Source organism: Limulus polyphemus, unplaced genomic scaffold (genome assembly GCF_000517525.1).
Source record: "Limulus polyphemus unplaced genomic scaffold, Limulus_polyphemus-2.1.2 Scaffold9073, whole genome shotgun sequence".
In the NCBI taxonomy this organism is placed as follows: Eukaryota; Metazoa; Arthropoda; class Merostomata; order Xiphosura; family Limulidae; genus Limulus; species Limulus polyphemus.
The window spans coordinates 1-19,233 of record NW_013674683.1 but is presented as its reverse complement, the minus strand read 5'-3'; the positions used below and the strand labels follow the sequence as shown (position 1 = coordinate 19,233).

The 19,233-nt window shown below is 32.9% G+C and overlaps 1 protein-coding gene across 1 annotated transcript; it reads right to left on the bottom strand.

The window, feature by feature from the left end:
* Positions 1-1,551: 1,551 nt before the first annotated feature.
* On the bottom strand, positions 1,552-18,452 carry LOC111083325 (vitellogenin-2-like; the record flags this gene model as incomplete). Its single annotated transcript, XM_022379790.1, has 9 exons — positions 1,552-1,791; positions 2,668-2,922; positions 3,452-3,620; positions 4,486-4,968; positions 8,443-8,582; positions 8,843-9,115; positions 13,100-13,270; positions 14,972-15,112; positions 18,289-18,452. Coding segments are annotated over 9 exons (2,036 nt in total), but the record flags the coding sequence as incomplete, so codon positions are not given.
* Between the last annotated feature and the right edge of the window lie 781 nt (positions 18,453-19,233).

The window sequence follows — 19,233 nt, the reverse complement described above, 5'->3', positions numbered from 1 at the left end:
AATGAAGATAAAATTAGCTGAATACGCAGAAACGTCTGAATGCGTGTTCACAAAATGATGAACATATGGTTTTGAACGAACTGCTTATGCGTCTTTTAGATCTAAGTAAGTTGATAAAGTCCATAGAAATTGTATTTAGTGTAATGGTAATTTGTTTAGGGAAATTTACATGCTGATTAAGTGTTGTTTGTATGAAATACTTTGCAAATAAAAACTAAAGTTGAAATCGAAGCCAGTCGTCACGTGATGATAACGAAATTGTACTATCGTGTGTCATATTCGTTGCATTAAAAAGTCAGTACAAAGTAAATATATTAAAAAACGTTCATTACATGTTAAACTTTAAAACAATCATATTCTAAAGAAAAAAGATGAGTTTTGAATGATTGTTTACATAAAGCATCTAACCAAGAATGTAGCCTATATACCATTAACATTTAATCGTATATTGTAACTGCTTTTAGATGATGATTTTGCTAGAGTGTATGTAGCTCCTATGCTTGTCTCCATTATTGTGGCTTCAGTTTGAGAAGCAGGAGAGTTATCTCAAATCAATGAGCCAGGAATTAGAAAGCCAAGTGGTAGTAATTTCATAAGTTAGTGCTGCGGATGTTTAAGTACAGTACTGTTTGTCGAACAGTTGTTATGATCCCGTCACTAATGGACGCACTGTTGTATCGGTGAATAAAACAACGCGACATAGTAATGAACTAACTGACCAGCTTGGTACCTAACGTAGCTAAGCCTGAGAAAGACTAAATATGTTTTATGTTAAAGCGTGTAAAAATGTAACCACGGGCTTAGGCCTAATTAGTACTAATAGTAGTAGCTTAACATATAAAAAACGCCAACATAACGTGTTCAAACTTGAAAGTATATGACTGAAGGCTGAAAGTTGAATTAAACGTAATAAAATATAGTTCAAATACAAACTAATATTCAATATGCATACCTACTTTTGATGCATTTAAAAAAAAAATTACATAAAGAAAAGTTTTATATCGATGCATTTTTAATATACATTTTATTCTAACGTACAAAAGTGTATATGATGAGTGAGCTTATCAACTGATTGCACTTGATAAATTTTCCGATTGCTATCTTTTTATAGAAACAACGAAACTAAGAAATTCACGAAGGTTTAATGTTAAGCATAATACCTAATTCATTTATGTCACTTAATTTGTATAGATTTCATTTTTATGACATTATTTAAGATTAGATAGTATGCCAGCTACTGTTGTTCAAATGTATCATCCACCAGTGAATCAGCGGTAAGTTTACAGACTTACAACGCTAAAATTCGGGGTTCCATACTCCGCAATGGACAGAGCGTAATTGTGTAACTTTGCGCAAAAAATCAATAATCAAACGAGTTTTAAGTTTTACAGTAATAAATAATCGTAACATTTTTAATTATAATACCAAAATATTTAAGACAAATAATTCTACTTTTCATCGTATTAAATCTATGACTTTTAAGACAAGACAGCCATTTACCAGGAATTGTGTGATCATTTTATAAGTGTCTTACTAAAGCACAGTTCTTACCTCTTGAGGGTGTGTATAGACGATATGGTGGAGTGCGTAAATGGCCACCTGGCGGAGAAAAGTGCAACTGTTTTCAGGGGCTGATTCATCAATGTGTAAAGATTGGCAGCTTGGAGACTTATAGATGACATATGGTTTCAGGTAGGACAGAACATTAGGATGACCGATGTGAGACAAAAGCTCTATGTAGGCTATCTTTTTGTAAAACTCTCCTGCAGATTCTAGAAGATCAGCTACTTTCTGATGAATGAGAGAGAAAAGTTTGAGTTAAAACATTATGGACAACATGAAAATTCTGATTAGAGCACTACATTTTCGTAAACGATTCTGTGTTTCATTCGTTATATATTTTTCTATAAATGTGGTGAATCTATTTATTACATTATGGGAAAGGCTTTTTTTTAATTTTTTAACATTTTGCACTCGTTGTACTATGTACTATCTTTATGTAGTTGACGATTCGACACAAGAAAGTTTTATAAAGGTATTTGATTCTTTTCATTTTCTACGAAAAAAGTTACAACTTAAAATTTAATTTTAGTTTAAAAACTATTAAAACTGAAATGTCCAGCACATCTTAGTAAATCTTCTTTATAAATTAATCATCCACTTTATTTACACACAGAAAAATCATTGGACCTTTAAATATACACTATATCTTGCAGAAAAAACTAATTTGGGGAATTAGGGTTCTGTAAAGACATACTGGATGTCAATTATTCTCATTGTCGTGATACATTAAGATAGCAAGCAGTAATACAAGGAACTCTTTCTAGTATATTGCACTTTTTTTTATTCCATTACTATATGTATAAACAATATGCATTTGTGTTTCGAAAAGATACGAATAATTCAATAGAAATATAAAATAATAATAAAGGCCAACGTCATATGTGTGAAATAAAAATCTTTTAATTCACCTGATATTGTTTGGAAACCCTGATTTGCTGTCATCAGAGTTAGTAATAAATAACGTAATTTTTCATTGAAAAGATTAATGGCGTAAAAGAATTGTCGCTTCAGACATTCCGTAGAAGTAGCTTTAAGGGGAGATATCAATTCGTTTCTAAAATTTTAAATACATGAATAAAACACTCCTATCGTACAGTAACTTGCCTCAATGTAATGTTTGGCATGTTCAGGACCACAAACGGCAGGATGAAACGGAGTTCTGATGTGGCCTTGTTCTTGGTCAAACCCAAAGAAGGAGCTCGTTACAGGAACAGAATACCCATGCCTCTTACTGTACGGAGAACTTGGAGATCTTATCTTAGGAGTTAAACATGCCCGATGAACCATTTTTCCAAAAGCAATGGATGCCGAGGAAAAGAGCGTGCGATGGGCCTGAACTTCTGGATTTTGAATCAGTTCCTGTAATAGGTTAGAAAATAAACTGAAGTTGTAAAAAAATTTGCATTGCCAGTGCTAATTAAAATATCTAAAAAAACTAACAACTTGATAGTATTCATTCATTATAGTTGGTAAGATAAATCATTCTACAATGTCCTTGGTATCACAAGCTGTTTATTATAAGCTACAATAAAAGTTTGTTTGTTTGAAGTCAAACACAAAGCTACACAATGAGCTGTCTGTGCTCTACCCACCACGGGTACCGAAACCCGGTTTCTAGAGTTGTTAGTCCGCAGACATACCGCTGTGCCACTGGGAGGCATAAGAAGAGTAAAAGCATATTAGAATCACGAACAAGTTGAAAAAAGTACAGTTGAACCAAAATTCTTGAATATATTATTTAACCCGAAGTATTACCTTTAATTTCATAACAATAGAATGACAAATAAGTTGTTTTTATCATATATACGTTTTTTTATTATTATTTGAGCTAATATTTTTTTAACTGGTACGCTGACATGCGAAGGAAGTACATTTGGTTTATACTCACAAACATTTCATTAATTGTATATTCAGATGGATCAACCAAATTATGGGGAATTCCTTCCACAAGTTCGCGAGCCTCGTTCACACTGACTAATTTATGTTCAATCAAGTAGACGATGATGTGAACAGCAGGGTTACAACCACTCTGAGGAAGAGCATCGAGTAACAGTTTCCTACCAGAGAACATAAACAACAAACACGTTAGAGCATGAAGATATTGTTAAGACATTTTTTTAAGATAATTTTGTAAAAATGTACTTAGGAATGAATATTTTAAAATGTCCATGTTAGTTAACAGCACCCACCGCCAACTCTTGGGCTACTCTTGTCTGATCCATTACAGGAATTTGGCCGTCAATTTTATACACCCACCCACAGCCCCAAAATGCCAAGCGCATTTTTGGCGGCAATGACTAGAACCATGAACTTTCGGATTCACAGTTTAGGCTATCTAACCATTAGGTCTCGTCGGGAGTCTTGGGAAATGGAACGAACTTACAGATTACAACTTAAAATATGTTTACTATCCCTACTGTGCAGTTATTACACACTTTAGTGTTACGTAACCTAATCTTCGTTGAAAAAATCTGATAAGATCAAATTCTTGTTCAAATTAACAAAGACAAAATAAAATAAAAAATTTACATTTAATTCATTCTTAATAATCACGTTAAAATTCATTTAATGACATCTTTCAAAATGATTATAAATCCTGAACTAACAAAATGCTACAAACATTCCAGGTATTAGTAGATGTAAAGATGTTGGGTATTATCGCCTACATTTGAGTTTGAAGCGTTGGCAATTTAATGAAGTATATTCGCATATTTTCAACAAGTCAGGACTATAACTCGATAATACTTGGCTACGACAAGCAGAAGCAGATCAAAACTTTTGCAAGTCTTCAAACTTCAAGGTTTGTAAGAAATAAAACAACAACAACAACAAAATTCACGGATGTGTTTAATCTGTTCACTTTTGGATAAAAATGTTGAGTTTATACAAAATAACGTAATATTATTTGATTTCATGTCCTACCTCATAATTTGATGTTTCTCATATTGTCGTCTATCGGCTGTCGCTGAAATGACTTCTTTAACCAGGGCCTTCATATAGTGGGATGACATGACAGATAGAGCATTAATCAAACCAATAATCTTGTATGAAATGCTTTCAGAATTATATAGATCCTCTTGAGAGATATCATCGGCAAGACTTTCCAAGATTTGTATGATTGTATTTTTCACCTCACTTGGGTAGATAGGGTTAAAGATAGACATAAAAGAGATGTCCAACGACGAATTTGTTCTTATTTCGTTTTCTTTTGTCACGAACAAATCCGACTTTGTGTATCTTGAGACTCTGTCAGTCCACATAGAGGGTTCAACGCTATCAGTAGGATCAGATACAATTGGCTGAGGCAACTGGAATGTAAGATTAGAGTGTCTGATTGGCTGAGACGATCTGTATTCCGACTCTCCATATTGTGATGGGGTAACAGATCTAAATGTCAGGTTTTGGCTGTTGATGAAAGAAAGTCATAAATTCAAATGTGAAAAAAATTTACACGTGTTTCCTGTGATAATCAATATACAACATCATTAGCTCATAAAATATTTTGCGCAACTGTAATATACAGCCAATGAAGTGAAACATGGATTTCTGATAATATTTCTTAATTTACTTTCCATTATCTATTTGAAATCCTATAGGATGGAAATTTTACTGACCTCTGTAATATTTTCTTACACATTGAGCATTTTCTCTAGTTCTAGATGTGTAATAGTAAGGTAGCTGTGTTTGTAGAAGTATATCCATGTATCACTAAAACTATTACACCTTCTCATGTGTTATTTAGTAAGTATCTATACAGCCAATGTGATGGAGAATTTAAACTATTTACGATTCTTATACGCATTCTCTTTAGATTTAAGAAAGACTCTTTTTTTTTTCCATAACATATAACTGAAGCAATGGTAACGTAATAGGTATATCTTTGTGTTTGACAAGCATGTGGTAGCAACCATTCACCCCCGATAAAGGGGTGGGGGCGTTTTCAAGCTTTTGATTATTTGTTTCTTTGTTGGATTTAACGCAAAGCTGATAGAGCTAGCCTTTCCTAAGTTTGAAGTAATAGACTGGAGGGAAGACAGTTAGTCAATAACTTCCACCATACACTAGAGGAAAGTCAACAACATGCATCATAGACTACAGGGAAGACAGTTTGTCAATAACATTCACCATAGACTAGAGGAACGTCAACAACATCCACCATAAACTAGAGGGAAGACAGTTAGTCAATAGCATCCACCATAGACTAGAGGGAAGACAGTTAGTCAACAACATTCACCATAGACGAGAGGGAAGATAGTTGGTCAACAACATCCACCATTGACTAGAGGGAAGACAGTTAGTCAACAACATCGACCGCGAACTCTTGGGATACACTTATAGGACCGAATAATGGGATTTGACTTTCACTCTTATAACGCCCCCGTGGCTCCCAAGTGCAAAGCGCCATTTTTTCTCTCTTTTTTTCTTTGCATCTACAGAGCAGGACGTGAACCACTGGTTTGGGTAAAGCTTTTGAGCAACCATTAAGCAATTTAATATCGACAAAGCATAATGTCTCTAGGTCAGGAAAATACAGCTTTGGATTATGTCAAGAATTGATTACAGGTAGCTGCCATTTAGAGTCAAATAATGCAAGTTGAAAATGCTTTTTTTTCTACAAAAAGTTTGTATAAAGTGTTGGTAAAAATTACGAATAAAATAAACTATTGGATTTTTTTTCATGATTTCATTAAAGGGAAAACAATAAGTATATTATCCCTTAACTGACATTTCTACAGGAACTGATTTCTATAAACTGAGTAAGCGATTTTCATTCTACTTAATTATCTATTGATAGACAAGAAAACAAACATACGTGACTGTATTTTGGGTTCAGTCTCAACTTTACTTTAATTAAACTTTGAAACCTGATAGGCGAGTTGATAATTCTAGATTAGAATGTTTAAGTTACGGTTGTTCTTTTAGAGATAAATAACCTGCTTACAATCTGAAGTTATTGTTTCAGTAATTAATAACGTGTACATCACTTGTCCCCGATTAAATTACCAGAAATTCCTGTTTATTAAACTCTGTTCAATATTGATTAATAAAGTTCTGGCGCGAGCCACACAGAACAAGACTGAGCGAGATGCATCTTATTTAACCGTCGTCTCACAATTTCACAATCTCCTTTACCTCCCAGTATTTGTATTTTCACGGAACGCTACACAAGGGTTTTCAGTGCATGTCTGTCCCTTGATTTGATTGTTTGTTTGTTTTTGAATTTCGCTCAAAGCTACACGAGGGCTATCTGCGCTAGCCGTCCCTAATTTAGCAGTGTAAGACTAGAGGGAAGGCAGCTAGTCATCATCACCCACCGCCAACTCTTTTACCAACGAAAGTGGGATTGACCGTAACATTATAACGCCCCCACGGCTGAAATGGCGAGCATGTTTGGTGTGACGGGGATTCGAACCCACGATCCTCGGATGGCGAGTCGAGCGCCCTAACCACCTAGCCATGCCAGGCCCCCTTGATTGGAACTGGCAAACAATAGAACCTTTATTTTTCTGCTAGTAAACAGTATCCAGCATCAGATCTTAGACAAATTTTGTCTAATCAAATAATTGGGATTTAACCGTCACTCTTATAGCACTCCCATGGTACCAAAGTGTGGGCCGAACGGGATGCGAACAATGAACACTTGGATTGACTAGATAAAATACTCAATGGGAAAGAAAATATTGAAACGGTCAGGGAAAATCCCATATTGTAGGATTTCAAATAACAGAAAATAAAGTAAGTGGTCAGAAATCTATATTTCTCGTCCTACCTTTATTTTACAGAACCTAGTTTATTGTCTTGTCGCTGTCTGGATTCATCAGAGTATATTGAAGTCGAACAAAAGAAGTACCGCTTATGAAAACAAGAGGGAATCTTCAATAGCCGCGACACTTGAAATTATTATAGGCAGGATAAGAGTGAACTAATCTATGAGACCATGGGCATGGTCAAATACATCAATCAAAAGGATTTAACCTCTTGAGTCCAAAACTGTAATAAGATATCAAATTGGTCAAGAGATGGTGGAGATATGACCTAAAAGTTTGTACTTGAAAAATTCAGAGCCATTATATGAGCCGCTGTGCCGCGGCTAAAAATATGGTTTAATATCGAAAGTACTGCATTCATTGCCAACTTTACAATTTATTGCATTCATTTAAAATTTTCGGTTTTATATTAAGAGATAAAAATTCCTTACAATAATAATAAATGCATATAATTGTCAGCCTACACTGAATATTTCACATATGATTTTACAGTAATAAAATAGCTAAGATCTTTCAGTGTGATGAATGTTGTCTTAACTGCATTTAGATTTAAAAGCAATTTAAATCATCCATTTATCTATACAAAATATTTATTTTCCTTTTATTGAAACCTGGCTATGATTTGACTATTCGTATGTAAAGTTTATGGACTTTGTAAAGTTTGTGGATTAATAGACAATGGCTAATACTGTAAAATAAATTTTGTATCGAAAGTAGATGTATATTGATAGTTTGTAAGTATTTCGTACTATAGAGTTGTCACCTGTTTAAATGAAATCTAATTTTCAAAACAACTTTTTCAATGTTTGTTTATAAAGAAAATCTACTTTGGGCCATCTGCGGTCTCTACCGCAGAGAACGAGCCTCGAATTTTATCGTCTGTAAAATTACAGCTGTATCACGAGGGGACTGATTTTTACCGTGAGAGCTTGTGATGATGGTCGAACAACCAGTCATCAGCTACGACTAAATATTTTAATTAATTACGCGTGGTGTAAAAACAAACAAACAACAAATCTAAAATATGTGTGAATCAACGCAGCTAAGCTTATATTAAGAAATATAAAACTGTACCTCTTCGTTTATTGTTTCTATTTGAAAGTTCACTTACTGAGAGATGACCTCAAGTTCGTCGCCGTAGGCAGGATATACAGTCTTCCCATAACTGTAAATCTGCTCAATCGTCATGTTGTTCAATGTACCACTAACATTGTACTTCGTGTGAGAATATGATTTGGCAAGAATACTGTCCTGTATAAATGAAAATATACGAGAACAAATAAATCCACAAATATATGTCGTATAAATAATAAAACAGTTAAAATATTTCATTTTCAAAAAGTTATGACTATAGTTTATTATTATAATAACAGTTAACTAGTAGATATAGAATTCAAACTGTTTAAGGCACTGGTAGCTTGTAAGGAGTAAAATTTGTTAACAAAGTTATCAATGTTTAATTTAATTCAACTTATAATGTGACTTCTGCGATTTCTTTAGTTATAACTTACCGTTTCATACCCTTTTGGACATCCTATACATTCCGAAAATGGGTGATGAAGATAATTAGAATGTGTGTGAAGAGGGATCATATTTGGGCTATGAGAACAAACCCATGCACATCCACGAATATCATGATTATGATGAACATACGCAGGCCTATGGATACAGTGTTTATAGTCTCTTGTCTTTGTGATGTTCAAAACAGGACCGTAACTGGGGAAGTCAGGAGATTGAATAGACTGGATTTGGTACCACGTTTCACAATTCCCACCAATACCATTCTGTTGGAAGGTAAAATAGACATAATTTAGGTCATTATTATTGTTACTCGTAGAGATTGAAGTTTGAAAGTTTCTCAAAAATAACTTAAGATAAAAAATACTTCTACTATTAGTGGAATAATGAGTTATATATTGTAACTGAACAACCCTCTGTCCCTGAAAAGGAGATATTAGTTTATTTATAATAAAAACTTAATACTGTGTTCTAGAAAAGTGAGACATTGTATTATACATGATAAAACTCAATACTGTGTTCTAGAAAAGTGAGACATTGTATTATACATGATAAAACTCAATACTGTGTTCTAGAAAAGTGAGACATTGTATTATTCATGATAAAACTCAATACTGTGTTCTAGAAAAGTGAGACATTGTATTATACATGATAAAACTTAATACTTGTTCTAGAAAAGTGAGACATTGTATTATTCATGATAAAACTCAATACTGTGTTCTAGAAAAGTGAGACATTGTATTATTCATGATAAAACTCAATACTGTGTTCTAGAAAAGTGAGACATTGTATTATACATGATAAAACTCAATACTGTGTTCTAGAAAATAAGATATGTTAGATAATGTGTTATAGATAATAAAAAAACAAAAAAACTGACACACTGTGTTAATAATATTAGCAGAAAAGTGTACCAGAAAGTAAAACTGAGTGTTATTCATAGCAAAAGCTAACACCGTATCCCACAAAAGCAAAACAAGGTGTTATCAATATTAAAACTGACCCTGTGTCCCAAAAAATGAGACAATATTTTTTTTAATAAAAGTAAACCTGTTTCCCAGAAAAATGAGATATTGTATATAACAAAGTAAAATCTAATATTGTGTGCTAGAAAAGTGGGACATGGTATTCATATTAAAAAACGTGTCCCTCAAAAGTGAGGTCATAATAAAAGTCAACTTTGTGTTATCCATGGTACAATCTAACCAGAATAGTGAAATAATGTTTTATTCATAGTATAAGCTAACCCTGTGTCTCATAACAATATTAGAAAATGCATTATTCCTGGTAAAAACTAACCCTATATCCAGAAAAGTGATATAGTGTGTTATTTGTAGTAAAAACCACACCTTTATTCTACAAAAGAGAGAAGAAAATTAATTTATAGTAAAAACTAAACCCTTGTTCTATAAAAGTAAAACGGTATCTCATCCACCGAAAAAGTTACTCCGTCTACCAGGAAAATAAGATAATGTGTTATTATAAGTAAAAGCTAACCCTGTCTTAGAAAATTGAGACAAAATGTTATTATTAGTTAAAACTAACCTTTTGTCCCCTAAAACTGAAACATCATGTTATTTGTTGTAAAAGGTATATCTGTGACTTGAAACTGAGATTAGTTTAGAGCAGAAAAATGATGCACAAAAGTGTGACAATTTGCCATTCATTTTAAAACCTACCCTGTGTCCCAGTAACGTGAGACGGTATGTTATTCAAAGCAAAAGCTAACTCATTGTCCCAGAAAAGTGGGACAATATTTTATTCCTGGTATAAGCTAAGCACGTGTCCCATAAAAGTGGGAAAATTTTCTATTTATAGTAAAAAATAACCCTGGGTAAAGAAAAGTGAGACAATGGGTTATCTGTAGTAAAAAACTATCCCTGTGACTTTAAACTAGGGTTAAGTTAAAGTAAAAACTACACCTTTCCCCTACGAAAAATAGAGACAATGTATTATTATTAGTGCACCCTAACCTTGTGCCCTAGAGAAGTGAAAAAAAGTATTATTCACAGTAAAAACTAATCTTTTGTCCCCTAAATGTATCTCAGTGTTTTATTCATAGTAAAACTAATCTTTTGTCCCCTAAATGTACCTCAGTGTGTTATTCATAGTAAAAACTAATCTTCTGTCCCCTAAATGTATCTCAGTGTTTTATTCATAGTAAAAACTAATCTAAATGTCTCAGTGTGTTATTCATAGTAAAATTAATCTGTCCCCTAAATGTGTCTCAGTGTTTTATTCATAGTAAAAACTAATCTGTCCCCTAAATGTGCCTCAGTGTGTTATTCGTATTAAAAACTAACCCTGTGTCCCAGGAAAACGAGACAGTATGTTATTCATAGTAAAAACTAGTTCTGAGTGACAGCTGACTCAGACACTGTAATAGCTAACTAATTCTGAAAACCTTGTGCCACAGATTACTGAGACAGTGAGTTTATGCCCGTATTTGCCCGAATATAATGCGCACCCAATTTTGAAAGGTTAGATTGAAGAAAATTTGTTTTTTTACACATCAGTTGTACAGAATGTATTGAATAATTTCTAAATACAATAAACAACTATCAATGTAACATTTTTGGAAGTCTTTCATTGAAATTCTTTTTACGTGTCAATTTTAGAAAATTTATTGAAAAGTAATACAATCATTCATCTTCATATAAATCTTCGTCATCGCTACCATTGGATTCATCGCATTTATCGGATTTGCTTCCTATATCCTTTGCTTCATCTTCTTCCGATGCCCATCATCCACCCCATCCGTTACATTGGATAGGCAATTTTATTTTTCAAGCAGTTAATTATGCTTGAATGATTTTAGATGGTAGCTTCTAGTCAGAATTGAACGTGCGCAAATATAATGCGCAGTCGATTTTTTGGGAGTTATTTGGATGAAAAAGAAAAGGCGCAATATATTCGGGCAAATACAGTAACTGGGTTAAATAACAGCGTGCTACATACAACTTGGATAAATAATTGTGTGTATCACAGATAACTGGGATAATGAACTATGTGTGTTACACATAACTGGGGTAAAGAAATTTGTGGTACATATAACTGGGGTAAAGAACTTTGTGTTACATATAACTGGAGTAAAGAAATGTGTATTATATATAACTGGGGTAAAGAGTTTTGTGTTACATATAACTGGGGTAGAGAACTGGGGTGTCACAGGTAACTGGGATAATAAACAATATGTGTTACACATAACTAGGGTAAATAACTTTGTTTTATATATAACTGGGGTAGAGAACTGTGTGTTATATATAACTGGGGTAGAGAACTGTGTGTTATATAAACTGGGGTAGAGAACTGTGTGTTATATATAACTGGGGTAGAGTAACTGTGTTTTATATATAACTGGGGTAGAGAACTGTGTTTTATATATAACTGGGGTAGAGAACTTTGTTTTATATATAACTGGGGTAGAGAACTGTGTGTGCACGTCACAGATAACTGGGATAAAGAACTGAGTATGTTTGTAATGGATAACTGGGATAAAGAACTGAGTATGTTTGTAATGGATAACTGGGATAAAGAACTGAGTATGTTTGTAATGAATAACTGGGATAATACATTTAAAAGTTGATATGGAGCTCTATTTTTCATAGAAATGAAAAAGTATGTAAAATTGTACCATGTAAGGTTTTAAACAGATTTCTTAAAATTGTACCATGTAGGTGTTTAAACAGATTTCTTAAAATTGTACCATGTAGGGTTTTAAATATATTTCTTAAAATTGTACCCTGTAGGTTTTTAAATATATTTCTTAAAATTGTACCCTGTAGGTTTTTAAATAGATTTCTTAAAATTGTACCATGTAGGTTTTTAAACAGATTTCATAAAATTGTACCATGTAGGTTTTTAAACAGATTTCTTTAAATCGTACCATGTATGGTTTTAAACAGAGTTCTTAAAATCGTACCATGTATGGTTTTAAACAGATTTCTTAAAATCGTACCATGTATGGTTTTAAACAGATTTCTTAAAATTGTACCATGTAGGGTTTTAAACAGATTTCTTAAAATCGTACCATGTAGGGTTTAAAACAGATTTCTTTATCTAGTTGAGGTTACATGATTCAACCATAAGTACAACCAGCCAAGTACGGGATGTCAACAAGCATGTCTACTGCGCTTGATAATACCTGGAAGTATAGTCGTACTTAATATGCAACACATCAGTCGAACATTAATAATTCTTCAGGACTGAACTTACTAAAAGATAAACACTTCAGTAAAGCTAGAGCTTACTTCGTACACTTTGTAGATTGTAGCGTCGTTGTCTGTCAACGGGACATCCTTTTCAAAGGGGGACACATCCGGATTCTTCGGGACTAGTTTCGTCTGGATTATACTCAAAATTGACTTCTTCACATTCACTGACCAAGTGGGATCCGTCTGCTCAGCTTCAATATGATTAACCTGTAGGTTTCAATAGAGGAAGTGCAGTCTATGCTGAATACTTATTTAAAACAAATCAAGACACTAAATAAATCATTTCAAAAGTTCTAATTTCAACAGAGGAATTAGCTTCAACATATTTATTGTTAAGTGTTTGGTTGAATAGGAACATGATAAAAACGTGTAAGGAGCTGAAATCGATAAATTTCAGATCCACCAGTTTCGAATGATTATATTTTAATTTCAAGCTATGTTGGGAATTTTGGATAATCTCGAAAGATATAATTATGAGCTGTGTAAAATATTTGTTTTGTATTATCTTAGGCTCACCTGAATATTTTAGCTTTTTATTCAGAGTCTATTACTTTTACTAATAAATCACTTCAAGTATCAATATGTTATTCTTACTGACTCTTATAGATGTCAACAGCTGTGTCTTTATAAATATTTGCTTTGAAATTATATTCAAAATAATAAAATATCAAAGTTAATAGTGTGAACAAAAAAACGAGTGTCCAACTACATTAGTAGTGTATTTGGAACGATGACTTTAAATATTACATTTTTTACTTTATTTCAATGCCCTTAGGTACAGATTTTTTTACTTTATTTCAATGCCTTTAGCTCCAGATTTTTTACTTTATTTCAACACCCTTAGCTTCAGTTTTTTACTTTATTTCAATGCCCTTTGCTTCAGTTTTTTACTTTATTTCAATGCCCTAGCTCCAGGTATTTTCCTTTATTTCAACGCCCTTAGCTTCAGTTTTTTACTTTATTTCAATGCCCTTAGCTCCAGATTTTTTACTTTATTTCAACACCCTTAGCTTCAGTTTTTTACTTTATTTCAATGCCCTAGCTCCAGATATTTTCCTTTATTTCAACGCCCTTAGCTTCAGTTTTTTACTTTATTTAAACGCCCTTAGCTTCAGTTTTTACTTTATTTCAATGCCCTTTGCTTCAGAAGAATAGATCAATGTACATATTAAAGTAAAAAAAAAACTAACTAAACTGATTGTATGAGACTTAAAAGGTTTAAAAGATACATTCTATCACAAATTGATAGATATATTTATTTATTAACGCCTCCAGTGGCTCAAAGGTAAGTTTGAAGGCTTATAATTCTACAAACTAGGTTTCGATACCCGTAGTGGGCACAGCACCAATAGCCCATTTCGTGGCAACTTTTTAGCGCCACTAGTGAGGATTTACTTAAACTATTTTTCTAAGTCAATTCAGGTTGCACAGAAAATTTGTTTGTTATTAAGCAGAAAACTGCACAATGGGCTGTTTGTGTTCATCATTAAAAAAAACTCATCTGCTAAATTTAAATCAGATTCTTTAATCAATGTCTAAAAGCGCATTAGTTTTTAATGATATTTATATATTACTATCGACTTCTGATGAGACCATTTAAAGTAAGAAATATTCTAATCAGCACAGCCTGAAGAATGGTACACGTAAGAGAAATCTGAAAACGGTCCTTAACCTAGCAAAACCAAAAAAGACAAAGACTGCCGCATAATAATAACTTTTTCCTTCTGTTTTTAGAACATTCCAATAGTATTTTATTCATTTTACTTTTATGTGAAGATAATATTACACTTTTTTTTACTGTAACGTTATCTACAAATTGCTGCGCACTACAAAGTAGAAGAAGAAGAAGAAAGAACGATTCGTACAGTATACCAGATGACTAAGGGAATCTAATGTCCATCTACTTACCATATTTTCCTCCATATAGACTGTCACTGGTTTCGAGAGTTTTTGCTGGTATACTGAAGACCCTGTATACTCTTTGTGTACCTCTGTATGGTATGGATCAGAGATACGTCGGTGGAGTTTAGCTACTCGAACGTTATCCAGCTATTAGAAAAAAACATTTGAGTATTTTTACAAGCCTTAATGTTTGCATTCTTTTATTTTTAAATAACCTTTATCAAAAAGCAAAAAAAAAAAAATACTCAGTCACCTTAACTTTCATGTTTAAATTTAATGTTTCAGATTTGAAGAATATGTTCTTTTCATTATGTTTTGATTAATTGATGACCAAAAATAATCTTGTGACCTTTAGTGAGATCGTCAGGAAATAAATACATGTATTTTAAAATGTAAAACACCTATCATATACACATTAACAATGCAAGGTTACCGACAAATTGAATATTGTACTATTTTATACATAAATTTCAAACTATAAGGATTTAGGTCATTCTTATGTTTTAAAATAACGATACCACGATACAGAAATAATCTATTATAGTCGAAATCCTGCCATCTTTACAATACATGTGTATAATACAATACCAACACAGAAATAAGTTATTCTAGTTGAAGTCATGGTATATTAACAAATACATGGGTATGATACAATAATGAAATAAGTTATTCTAGTTGAAGTCATGGTATATTAACAAATACATGGGTATGATACAATAATGAAATAAGCTATTCTGGTTGAAGTCATGGTACTTTAAAAATACATGAATGTGTGATACGATATAACAATACAGAAATAAGTTATTCTAATTGAAGTCATGGTACTTTAACAATACATATGTATGCTACAATAAAGAAATAAATTATTCTAGTTGATTTCATGATATTTTTAAAATACACGTGTGTGTGTGTGTGTGTGATACAATACAAAAATGCAGAAATAAGTTATTCGAATTGAAGCATGACATTTTAATAATACATTTGTGTGTGTGATACAATAGAACAATATAGACATAAGTTATTCTAGTTGAAGTCATGACATTCTAACAATAAATTTGTGTGTGATACAACACAATAATACAGAAATAAAGTATTCAAGTTTAAATCATGATATCTTAACAATACATTTGTGTGTGATACAATAGAACAATATAGACATAAGTTATTCTAGTTGAAGTCATGACATTCTAACAGTAAATTTGTGTGTGATACAACACAATAATACAGAAATAAAGTATTCAAGTTTAAATCATGATATCTTATCAATACATGTGATTTTCAACGCACTGATCATACTGATCCAGGTTTTAGATTCATGGATAGCACTGATCATACTGATCCAGGTTTTAAATTCATGGATAGCACTGATCATACTGATCCAGGTTTTAGATTCATGGATAGCACTGATCATACTGATCCAGGTTTTAGATTCATGGATAGCACTGATCATACTGATCCAGGTTTTAGATTCATGGATAACGTGATAGATAGATACATTACCCTACCAGGAACGACCAGTCTCAGTTATCTTGTTTGCCTCGGTTTTCCTGGTTTGTATTTGTCAAATACACTGGGTAGGTGCCATTATATGGTATTATATATATATTTAGTGCAAATTAGACCTATTTGATCAATAGATCATAGTTGATTTTTTATACGTTTAGTTTATATTCATTTCATTGAAGTTCAGGAAGAAACAAATTCTTTCACTAGCTAGAATTCAGTTGAAGTGTGGGTGAGTGAGTCTAAATGTTACTGATGCGAGCCAAAGCCTTTTACTTCTTTTTGTTGGGTAAATTTGTTTTTCCTCTGTTCTTTGGTGATTGATCACTTTCTACCCAGAGAACCTCTGATTTTGACATGACATTAAACAAAGTTCGATGATCATACCATAGGAAGATGCCATGACGTGGCGGTATGGCTTAAATTGAAGTTGAAAAACAGTCATGGACGGTCTTTCCCGATTCATTATGTTCTGAAATTCAACGAATCAAGGAGGACCTATCCATGAGGTAACCAATGATCAAGCAAGTTGGGATTTGTTCTATTGGAATGGTAATGAGGTCATTCCACATGTTTGGACGTGTTTGGGTACCAGAGAAATGGTAAGCTATTGTGCTAATTACTTACGCCATACTTACTAATGTTGAGCCTTGTCAATACATGTTCTATATGGCACCAATAGTAATGATATCACTCAGCCTTCTGCACTTAGTACCAGAGGAATGATGGGTAATTAACTTCTGATTATGTTTGGTAAATTATGACTATGCATTCAAAAGCTAGAACCTGGACGTCTTCCATTGTCTGAGAGAGTATTAAGACTGTATAACTACTGGAAATCATTAATAACCTATATAGTGATTAATATAAATGACATGATCCATCATGATCTATTTACTGAGTGATGATGTATGATAAATAAAATTATCATTAATGATGACGTCACCCAACATGTCAGGGCATGTTCTTGTGCCAGAGTGTAATTAATAATGGTTATGAATATGGATTATAGATAAGGTCATCCATCATTGTATGAGGAACAGTTAATTAATGATTATGTATATATAGATAATTAGCCATGATTTTATCCAATATGGCTGCATCCACTAGAGAACACCATATCTGGGACAAATGGAAGTGACGTCATTCAATACAAGCGCACCTACTGGGTATGCCGTCAGTGAATTGGGTATTCAAGTCGACCTATTCTAGCATTTTATGTACATATGGTTAAACGGCCTGGTCAGAATTATCGCAGTCGTTAATTTTGAACTACTGAATACATGGGAAGGTAGCCAGCTCGTAGCTTTTGCCGCCATAAGGGTTCAGTTTGGTTCTTGGAACTGAATGACGGGCTTTACTATCATTTTCGTAATGAACGCTCATAGCTGAAACTGCACATTGTGGCTAATAACATCACATCTCGAACCTTGGACTTGTCTATCCGCAGCCCAGCACGCTAACCACTAGGCTACATATGGTCTTTTTTTTTAAATACAATTTTTCAACAACAAAAAAATACCAAATGTTTTTCAGTACCTTTGTTGAAATACGTTTTTATAAACTAAGTAGAGCGCATTTTGCTGTAGAATTTTAATATCTTTTTATAACGGACCGAGTTTTAACGATTATAAAGTTTGTTCTTTATTTTTCAGAAATTAAATATGTACTTATTGTTTGTTTGATATGTAACCATTTTTAGGACTTTATTCCATGAATCAAGTAGTTACTAATGTAATAATTGCCTCGAATCACACATTTCTAATACATATGGTCTTCTCATAGTTATTTCTGTAATGTTTTATTACTCTGTTACTTACCTTTAAAATAAATGTCTTCAAGGCATAATTCGACTGAGAGGCGACTGAATGCAATTTCAGGTCAGCCCAAATCTCGAGTCCGGAATACTGACCATGTACAGTAGGGAGTCCAGCCAACAGTCTGCCGTGGTAGTCATAGTGATATCGGTACCCACTGGAGAAGGCTGTGGGAGGAAGAAAAAAAAACCAATAAAGCAGAGAAAACAATAAAACACAGCAACTTTCTGATTTATTTGAAAAACCAAGAAGATTGGTTCAGATAAAATTACTAATGAAGGACATTAGGGGCTCTGAGTATTTCAATCAAGCCTCAGTCTGAACATATCTTCAGTTATAGCTTTTAATATGGCATTATAACAGCTGTTGAAAATATTATGCTGAAAAAAAAAACCCAAGTAAAAACTGGATCTTGAAATCAGGGATACCTGTGCAGATATTTAACTTTCCCAGATTTAGGTTTAGTGTTTTAGTCCACAAATACCAGAAAGTCTAACATTTATTTCGTAGTGAAACGTTATGCAGTTCAAAAATACATATCAAAATTGATTATAAACCACACCCAAAAAAGGTCTATAAACTGCGTATAACAAAAAATTTTTTCATGTGAAGAAATAAATGCAACGATAGAACGTGGAGACTCTTCATATAAAGAAATAAATGCAACGATAGAACGTAGAGAATCTTCATATAAAGAAATAAATGTAACGAGAGAATGTAGAGACTCTTCATATAAAGAAATAAGTACAACGACAGAATGTAGAGGCTCTTCATATAAAGAAATAAATGCAATAACAGAACGTAGAGACTCATCATATATAGAAATAAATGCAACGATAGAACGTAGAGACTCTTCATATAAGGCAATAAATGCAACGATAGAACGTAGAGACTCTTCATATAAGGCAATAAATGCAACGATAGAACGTAGAGACTCTTCATATAAAG